Source organism: Carica papaya, chromosome 7, assembly GCF_054855325.1.
Source record: "Carica papaya isolate Zhongbai chromosome 7, ASM5485532v1, whole genome shotgun sequence".
Classification (NCBI taxonomy): domain Eukaryota; kingdom Viridiplantae; phylum Streptophyta; class Magnoliopsida; order Brassicales; family Caricaceae; genus Carica; species Carica papaya.
In genome coordinates, this window is record NC_142315.1 from 16661728 (window position 1) to 16671758 (window position 10031).

The 10031-nt window shown below is 43.3% G+C and overlaps 2 protein-coding genes across 2 annotated transcripts; both read right to left on the reverse strand.

Annotated features, from left to right (window-relative positions):
* Positions 1 to 561: 561 nt before the first annotated feature.
* Positions 562 to 1464, reverse strand: LOC148253012 (uncharacterized). The gene is made up of 2 exons (XM_088208511.1): positions 1075 to 1464; positions 562 to 615 (listed from the first exon to the last, which is right to left on the reverse strand). The coding sequence occupies exons 1-2, from the start codon at positions 1462 to 1464 to the stop codon at positions 562 to 564; spliced, it is 444 nt and encodes a 147-aa protein (XP_088064637.1).
* Positions 1465 to 3658: 2194 nt separating this feature from the next.
* LOC148253013 (uncharacterized) lies at positions 3659 to 6801 on the reverse strand. The gene is made up of 3 exons (XM_088208512.1): positions 6746 to 6801; positions 5410 to 5417; positions 3659 to 5214 (listed from the first exon to the last, which is right to left on the reverse strand). Exons 1-3 carry the CDS (start codon positions 6799 to 6801, stop codon positions 3659 to 3661), a joined length of 1620 nt encoding a protein of 539 aa, XP_088064638.1.
* Between the last annotated feature and the right edge of the window lie 3230 nt (positions 6802 to 10031).

Consider the following 10031-nt stretch of genomic DNA (forward strand, 5'->3'; position numbering starts at 1 on the left):
ACGCTACCATCTACCCTTACGCCATGCTAATCCCAAGTACTCTACACTCTTCGCCCCCCCCCCCCCTCTAACTTACTAACCCCTACTGTTATATTACCCCTCTTCCCTCATCCGAACCCCATCAATTCCCGGTTCCTATATCCTAGTCCCCTCCACCGTACCATCCAGTCCTCTTCCCTCTCCTACCGCCCCTTACGCTCCACTTCCCCCTATCCTTCTCCCTCCTCCTGTTTCCTCTATACGTTTGCCTCCCTAGGGCGGTTAAAACCTCTCGGCTTGCACCGTCTCAATCCGTACACACACCCGTACCACCGTACGCTCAGGGAACACGTCGCCTCCTATTCGCGGCTCCCTCCACGCCTCCACCCACGCACACACCTCTTTCTGTCATCTCGGGTTTTTCTCTCACCCGCACTCCCTATATTACCCTCTCACTCTTCCTCCCTCTGTTCTACCAGAACCTCTATTTTTCCCCCACGGCTCCCCGTACACCCCCAAACATTGACATACTTTCGTTTCCCACCCGGTCTCCTCCGCGAACGTGCGGAATAACCCCACACTTTACTGCCTACCTCCACCTCTCAACTCTGTCGCGCCGACTACAGACTCCGCAACCTGCAAACAAAATTCACAACTCACACCACACCAAAACAACTCAAATTTCCATCGTACCTACCGTTTCCATCTTCCTTCTCTCTGCCGGTATCGTCGTCCGTCCACGGCCTCCTTCCCTCTCCCTTCTCGCTCTCCTCCGCTCGACCCTCTCCTCTCTCCTTCTGGAACTTTCCTTCCCTTCTTCTTCTCCACTTTCTTCTTTTCCTCCTTTTCTCTCTTTTTTTTTTTTTCTCTTCTCCCTTTCCCGACCTCCCTTTATACCCTACTAGCCTACCCAAAACGACGTCGTTTTCCTTCATCCTAAAACGACGTCGTTTTTCCCCTTTCAAAACGACGTCATTTTTTCCCTCTTTAAAACGGCGTCGTTTCCTACCTATTATAGATATATATTTTTTTCTTTTCTAGTCATTACATACACTCCCCCCTACAAAGAAAATTTGGTCCCTCAAATTTTGTTACCTTACCTCCAAACAATTCTGGATAATTCCGTCTCATTTCGTCTTCCCGTTCCCAGGTTGCCTCTTCCTTGGCATGATGTCTCCACTGTTTCTTCACCATAGGTATCACTATGCTCCTCAACTTCCTTTCTTGTTGTTTGAGAACTCGGATTGGCTCCTCCTTATAAGACAAGTCCTTCTCCAATGACAACGATTCATACTTTAGAATGTGATTGGGATCCGGACGGTATTTCTGTAGTAGTGATATGTGAAATACATTGTGAACCCCACTGTACCGAGGAGGAAACGCTACCCTATACGCAACCACTCCCACCTTCTCCAAAATCTCAAATGGCCCTATGAACCGGGGACTTAATTTCCCTTTCTTTCCAAACCTCAATAAACCTTTCATGGGAGAAACTTAACTCTCTCCTACGATTGTCTACGTACCCCTTCTGTCTACTCTGAGCAGCTTGTAAATTCTATTGTATCATCCGCACCTTAGCCGTGGTTTCCTCTACCATCTCCGGCCCCAACAACTGTCTTTCCCCCACTTCGCTCCAACACACCGGTGACCTACAGGGTCGACCATACAGAGCTTCATAAGGAGTTATGCTGATGCTGGTGTGATAACTATTATTGTATGTAAATTCTATTAAGGGTAGTATGTCTTCCCAATCTCCTCCCATGTCGATGACACAGGCTCTCAACATATCCTCCAATACTTGTATCGTCCTCTCCGTTTGTCCGTCCGTTTGTGGGTGAAAAGCTGTGCTAAAGCTCAATTTAGTACTAGCTTTTCTGTAAATTTTTGTACATCTTAGTACTTCCCGGGTGTATAGCAAGTTTGGTGTCATGAGCCTCACTGAGTATCTCTTCTCGGATTGTACGATCACTGGGAACGCACATTCTGGTTTGAAATATGAGTATCCCATCGTTCCCCACCCCAAAATCTCCCACTGTACCCTGTTCCACTCCCTCCCGAATCCTCTGCATTTCAGTGTCCCCCAATTGTCCCTCTCTTATTTTCTAAACCAAAGTAGGTTGTGCCCTCAAACTAGCCACATATCTGCCATTGTCCCCCTCTTGAATATCCAATCGTTGCATGGCTTCCCGTACACACCACTCAGACACCATCAAGTGAGATAACATCCCAGTACTCTTACGGCTGAGAGCATCTGCCACAACGTTTCCCCGTCCAGGGTGGTACCTAATTCTACAGTCAAAATCTTTCAATAGATCCATCCATCTCCTCTGCCGCATATTCAATTCCCGTTGTGTGAACAAGTACTGTAAACTTATGTGATCTGTGTAAATTTTAAATGTTTCCCCGTATAAGTAATGTCGCCACAGTTTTAAAGCATAGACCACTGCAGCTAGTTCTAAATCGTGTGTTGGATAATTCTTTTCGTGTGTCCTCAATTATCGCGACCCATACGCTATAACCTTCCCCTGTTGCATTAATACACAGCCTAACCCAACATGAGATGCGTCGCTATACACTGCAAAATTACCCTCTCCCGATGGGATGGCCAATATTGGCGTAGTAGTCAGTCTATGTTTCAATTCCTGAAAGATACTCTCACACTTTTCATTCCATTCGAAATTCACATTCTTCTTTGTCAGCTTGGTAAAAGGTGCTGCAATACTAGAAAACCCCCGCACAAACCAGCGGTAATATCCTGCTAAACCCAGAAAACTCCTGATCTCTGTGACAGTCTTTGGTCTTTCCCACTTTACCACTGCTTCTATCTTCATTGGGTCTACTGATACCTCATCTCTCGACACAATATGGCCCAAGAAGGTAATTTGATCCAACCAGAACTCACACTTACTAAGTTTTGCATACAGTTTAGCTTTCCGAAGCATCCCCAGCACTGTAGTTAGATGTTCTGCATGTTCTCCCAAGTATCTTGAGTAAATTAATGTCATCTATGAAGACAATGACATAGCGATCCAACAGGGGTCGAAACACCCGATTCATCAAATCCATAAACACTGCAGGAGCATTCATTAGTCCAAAAGGCATCACTAAAAATTCATAGTGACCATACCTGGTGCGGAATGCTGTCTTAGCAATGTCTTCGGCTCTTACCCGTAGCTGATGATACTCCGAACGCAAATCTATTTTTGAAAACACTTGTGCCCCTTGCAATTGATCAAATAAATCGTCGATCCTAGGTAACGGATACTTATTCTTTATTGTCACTTGGTTCAGGTCTCTATAATCAATGCACATTCGCATAGTTCCATCCTTCTTCTTAACAAACAATACCGAGGCTCCCCACGGTGATACACTCGGCCGAATAAATTTCTTATCCAGTAACTCTTGTAACTATCTACTTAACTCCATTAGTTCTGATCTCGCCATCCTGTATGGAACCTTGGAGATTGGTTGGGTGCCGGGCTGGAGTTTGATAGTGAATTCGACCTCTCTATTGGGTGGCAATCCCGGAAGGTCATCTGGGAAAACGTCTGGAAAATCTATTACCACTGGTATCTCTTGGAATGTAAGTCTCTTATCCTCGTTACCTATCAAGACATAGACAAAATTGTAATCCATATACATATTCCCTCGAACATATTTTAATATGACACTCATTTATTCATTGAGATTTTTCTTTCCATACAGAAAAAGGTTCTTCGTCAGGCATCTTAAACACTACCCTCTTACGGAAACAATCTACATGGGCATGTTGGGCTGCAAGCCAATCCATTCCCAGTATTACATCAAAATCCTTAATGTCTAGCAAAATCAGATCTACTTTTAACTTCCTCCCCTCTACATCTACCCTACAGGAATTAAACATTACATCAGTACATAAAGGGCCATTAGTTGGCGTAGATATGACTAACACCCGATCTAACACTCGAGGTTCTATACCTATCCTAGATGCAAACATAGGCGATACAAATGAATGTGTGGCACCAGGGTCAATTAGTACTTTAGCAGGAATATCTAAAATGTAAAGTATACCTTGTATTATTTCGGAAGTGGCGGTCGCCTCTGGCGCTGTGATGGCAAACACCCGTCCTTGAACCCACGGTTTACCCGGCTCCTTCGGCAACGGGCAATCACGCACAAAATGTTGAGTGTTCCCGCACCGATAACAGCCCCGACCGCCGCTCATACATGGTCGATCCCCATGATTTCTACCGCATTGGGTGCAGTTTGGTTTACTCCGGGATACCTGATGACTTGGGACAAAATCCGGTACCATCCTCTGCCTTTTCTCTGTTTGGCCGGAGGGGGGTGGTGGACGTCTGTAACTGGACTCCCCTTTACTGTTCTCAACTAGTTCTTTATACAGTGCTTCCACTAACTGTACCTTTTCTAACACCATCTGATATAAGGGTAATGCAAACACAGCTACCTGACGATACAGTTCTGACCGTAATCCTTTTTCAAACCTGCGGGCCTTCTTGGCCTCATTTATCATCACCTCGGGCACGAACCGCCCTAAATCTATGTACCTCTCAGCATATTCCACGACTGACAACCTTCCTTGTCTCAGTTCGGCAAACTTTGTTTCCTTCCGTTGCCTCAAGAAATCCAGAAAATACTCTGCATTGAAGGCTTCCAGGAATACTTCCCAAGTGACTGGGGGAATTAGAGTTCTCCTTTTTAATTTCCACCAACACTCGGCGGACCCTCTAAACATGAATGTGGCTAGTTGCACCTTCTGTTCGGTGGTCACGGTGATCACTTCGAATAATTTTTCGGTCTCCTTTATCCAGTCTTCCGCCACCAATGGATCAGTACCCCCATTGAAAGTAGGAGGGTTTAACCTTCGATATTTCTCATTATTGCTGGTATCCACCACACTCTGATGAACCCCCGGTTGTGGGACTGAGGCTGCCTCTGCCCGTAGTTCTCTATCTCTGATCACCGTGGCCAGACTCTCAACTACCCTGCAACGTCGGTTAAAATCTTCTTGTTGTACGCCAGGCGGTCCCGCCTGGTTTACTACTGGGCCAGGCGCGTGCCTCGGTTGTGTGGGAGGGGGTACTGTCTGATACGGGGGCGGCCCGTGAAATGCTGTGAGTGGTACTTGGTGACCCCATGGTGTTCGTTGCGGAACTCCCGGTGAGTCCCACAGCCCCGGGATAGCTCCGCGACGGGGTCGGCCCCGTCCTTTCTTCGTCACCTCCCTTGATCCACCTGCAGGATAGTTATACCAGTTAGTAGGTATTCTTAGTTTGCTCTAATACCAACTGTAACACCCCGTTTTTTTTTTTCTTCTAATGGTATAAGATAAAGCACTCATACGACTCAACACACAAATCCCATATCATTCCAATTATGCATAAGAGAAACTTGTCCATAATCATTACTCCAAATCAATTGTACATACACCTCCACCTCTACATCACATGGAAACACATTATCAAACATTTTCAGAAGTTCAATACCCACACTAAGACACCTTTATCAAACTACTTTATGCCACAAACAAAACTTATGCCCTATGGCACTACCGACGGGGCTCCGTTACCAGCCGCTCGGATCCCGACTCCGTTCTTACTCCACCTGTGAATGATGAGAAGTGAGTTCACATAACTCAATACGATAAAAATCAAGTTGTAGGTGCAGTATGCAGTGACAAGAATTTCAGAAATGTCTACATGCAGTTATCCTACCCAACCCAAAACAACTCATAACCCCCTCCCTATAACTAACCATCAAGGTCCTACCCCAAGGGAACAGTACGGCCAAGCAACAGCACACACACAACAACCATCCATTAGCTCACGTCACCAACATCGGCGACTCATACTCTCTCCTCCACAGCCCGACCTCATGAGGCCACACACACACACAAGCACCTTCATTCCACGTCACCAATATCGGCGACTCACATCCACTCCTCCACCTCTCGACCTAAATAGGCCACGCACACACACAAGTACCATTATCTCGCGTCACCAACATTGGCGACTCATACTCACTCCTCCAACTCTCGACCTCGTTAGGCCACGCACACACACAAGCACTATCACCTCCCGTCACCAACACCGGTGACTCATACGCTCTCCTCCACCTCTCGACCTTGTTAGGCCACACACACACACACAGGTATCGTCACCTCACGTCACCAACTCCGGTGACCCATACTCTCTCCTCCACCTCTCGACCTTATTAGGCCACACACACACAGGTATCACCACCTCACGCCACCAACATCAACGGCTCACACTACACCCCACCAACGTGCTTCAAATCTCCCATCCTAAACCGCACGCTACCATCTACCCTTACGCCATGCTAATCCCAAGTACTCTACACTCTTCGCCCCCCCCCCCTCTAACTTACTAACTCCTACTGTTATATTACCCCTCTTCCCTCATCCGAACCCCATCAATTCCCGGTTCCTATATCTTAGTCCCCTCCACCGTACCATCCAGTCCTCTTCCCTCTCCTACCGCCCCTTACGCTCCACTTCCCCCTATCCTTCTGCCTCCTCCCGTTTCCTCTATACTTTTGCCTCCCTAGGGCGGTTAAAACCTCTCGGCTTGCACCGTCTCAATCCGTACACACACCCGTACCACCGTGCGCTCGGGGAACACGTCACCTCCTATTCGCGACTCCCTCCACGCCTCCACCCACGCACACAACTCTTTCTGTCATCTCGGGTTTTTCTCCCACCCGCACTCCCTATATTGCCCTCTCACTCTTCCTCCCTCTGTTCTACCCGAACAACCTCCATTTTTCCCCCACGGCTCCCTGTACGCCCCCAAACATCGCCATACTTTCGTTTCCCACCCGGTCTCCTCCGCGAACGTGCGGAATAACCCACACTTTATTACCTACCTCCACCTCTCAACTCTGTCGCGCCGACTACAGACTCCGCAACCTGCAAACAAAATTCATAACTCACACCACACCAAAACAACTCAAATTTCCACCGTACCTCCCGTTTCCATCTTCCTTCTCTCTGCCGGTATCGTCGTCCGTCCACGGCCTCCTTCCTTCTCCCTTCTCGCTCTCCTCCGCTCCAACCCTCTCCTCTCTCCTTCTGGAACTTTCCTTCCCTTCTTCTTCTCCGCTCTCTTCTTTCCCTCATTTTCTCTCTTTTTTTTTCTTTTCTCTTCTCCCTTTCCCGACCTCCCTTTATACCCTACTAGTCTACCCAAAACGACGTCGTTTTCCTTCATCCCAAAACGACGTCGTTTTTCCCCTTTCAAAACGACGTTATTTTTTCCCTCTTTAAAACAGCGTCGTTTCCTACCTATTATAGATATATAATTTTTTCTTTTCTTTTTTTTTTTATAGTCATTACAAACATGGTATTTATGTCTTATCTGATATGAATGAAAACTCAGCTTTGCATGTTTCTAGTCTTAAGAGAAAAAGAGATGACAAAGTAAATTATACATATCTTTGGCATTTTAGGCTTGGTCATATTGGAGAGAAAAGAATAAACAAGTTGTACAAAGAAGATTACCTTAACAGATATGATTATGAATCATATCCAACTTGTAATTCTTGTCTCAAAGGAAAATTAACCAAATCTCCATTTTTTAGAAGTGGAGAAAGAGCTTCTGAATTATTGCGACTAATTCATACTGATGTTTGTGGCCCCATGAAAACTCAAGCCAGAGGAGGATATTCTTACTTTATCACCTTCATTGATGATATGTCAAGATATGAATTTGTGTATCTTATGAAACATAAATCTGAATCTTTTGAAATGTTACAAAAAATTCCATAATGAAGTTGAGAAACAGACTTACAAAAGCATTAAAGTGCTAAGGTCTGATAGAGGAGGAGAATATCTTAGTGATAATTTTACTAGATATCTCAAAGAGAATGGGATTATCTCACAATGGACCCCTCTTGAAAAACCACAACACAATGGTGTGTCCAAAAGAAGAAATCGAACCTTATTAGATATGGTGAGATCAATGATAGGGTTTACAGATCTTCTAATTAATTTATGGGGATATACTTTAGAAACTGTGGCATATTTGTTAAATAAATTACCTACTAAGTCAGACTCTATAACACTATATGAGATATGGAAAAGACATAAACCGAGCCTTAAGCACGTTAAAGTTTGGGGTTGTCCAGCTTATGTTAAGAGATTACAAACTGATAAACTTGACTCAACATCTAATAAGTGTAGATTCATTGGGTATCCTAAAGAAACAATGAGATATTATTTCTATTACCCATTTGACTATAAAATGTTTGTGTCCAGGGGAGCAATCTTTTTGGAAAGGGAATTTCCTTTTGAAGAAAATTATAGTGAAAGAATTGAACTTGATGAAGTTCAAAAAACTAATGAATTAATAAAAAAAGAGGATCATGAAAAGTAAGTTGAACAACCTTTATTAGATATTTTGAAGATGACAAGGAAGTTCTCATCTCTAATGGTTGAGATTCAAGAAACAAGTGTTATTCAAGACTAGTTAATGAATCGGTTCAAAATTAGATTGAACAGCAACCTAATCTAGTACAAAATGAGCAAGTTGTACACGAACCTCTTAGAAGGTCTGGTAGACAAGTTAAATCTTTTAGTGCAAGATGATGTAACAAATGAGGTTAATCATGATGATGATGACCCCAAGACCTATGAAGAGGCTATGCAAGATTCTGATTTTGAGAAATGGATAAAGGCCATGGAATCTAAAATAGAATCCATGAAGGTCAAGAAAGTTTAGACTTTAGTTGAAACTTCAAAGGATATAAAGCCTATTGATTGTAAATGGGTTTTTAAGAAAAAGATTGGAGCAGACGAAAAGGTTGAGACCTATAAACCCCGTTTTGTTGCTAGAGGGTATCGTCAAAAAGAGGGAATCGATTATGACGAAATATTTTCTCCTATAGCAATGCTTAAATCAATTCGGATTTTACTTGCTGTAGCTGCATACTATGATTATGAGATATGACAAATGGATGTGAAAACAACTTTCCTAAATGGTGAGTTAGAAGAGGATGTGTATATGACACAACCTGAAGGCTTTATATCCCCATCTGATCATGAAAAAGTCTATAAGCTACAAAGATCCATTTATGGATTAAACCAAACATCTTGAAGTTAAAATATTCATTTTAGCAAAACAATTAAAAAGTTCAATTTTATTATATACAAAGAGAAACCTTGTGTGTACAAAAAGGCTAGTGGGAGTACAATTATTTTTTTAGTGCTGTATGTAGATGATATATTACTCATTGGGAATGACATACCAGTATTACAAAATACTAAGATTTGGCTATCTGAACAGTTCTCCATGAAAGACTTGGGATAAGCAACTTATATATTAGGAATAAAGATATATAGAGAAAGATCTAAGAAGTTGTTTGGACTTTCCCAGTTTATATACATTGACACCATTCTGAAGAGGTTTAATATGAAAAATTATAAAAAGAGCTATCTACCGATAGGCACTGGATCACTCTAAGTAGAGAGAATTGCCCTAAGACCTCTGAAGAGAGAGAAATAATAGGTAGAGTCCCGTATGCTAATGTACATATCCTGATGTGGCTTATGCACTAGGAGTGACTAGTCGATATCAGGCAAATCCTGGTGAGGAACATTGGAAAGTGGTAAAAACTATTCTTAAGTACTTGAGAAGAACTAAAGACCAATTTCTCATTTATGAAGAATCTAAGTTAAAACTGGAAGGTTATACCGATGCAAGTTTTACTTCAGATAAAGATGATAGCAAATCTATATATGGTTATGTTTCACCTTAAATGGTGGTGCAGTGAATTAGAAAAGTTCCAAACAAACTACGGTAGTTGACTCAGTGATCGAAGCAAAATATATAGCGGCAAGTGAAGCTGCTAAGGAAGCTGTTTGGATGAAGAAGTTCTTAATTGAACTTGGTGTGGTTCCTTCAATAGAAAGTCCAGTTCTATTATTGTGTGACAATACTGGAGTGATCACTCAAGCAAAAGAGTTGAGATCGTATCAACAGTCCAAACATATTCTGCATAGGTACCACTTAATTAGAGAAATTATTAAACGTGAG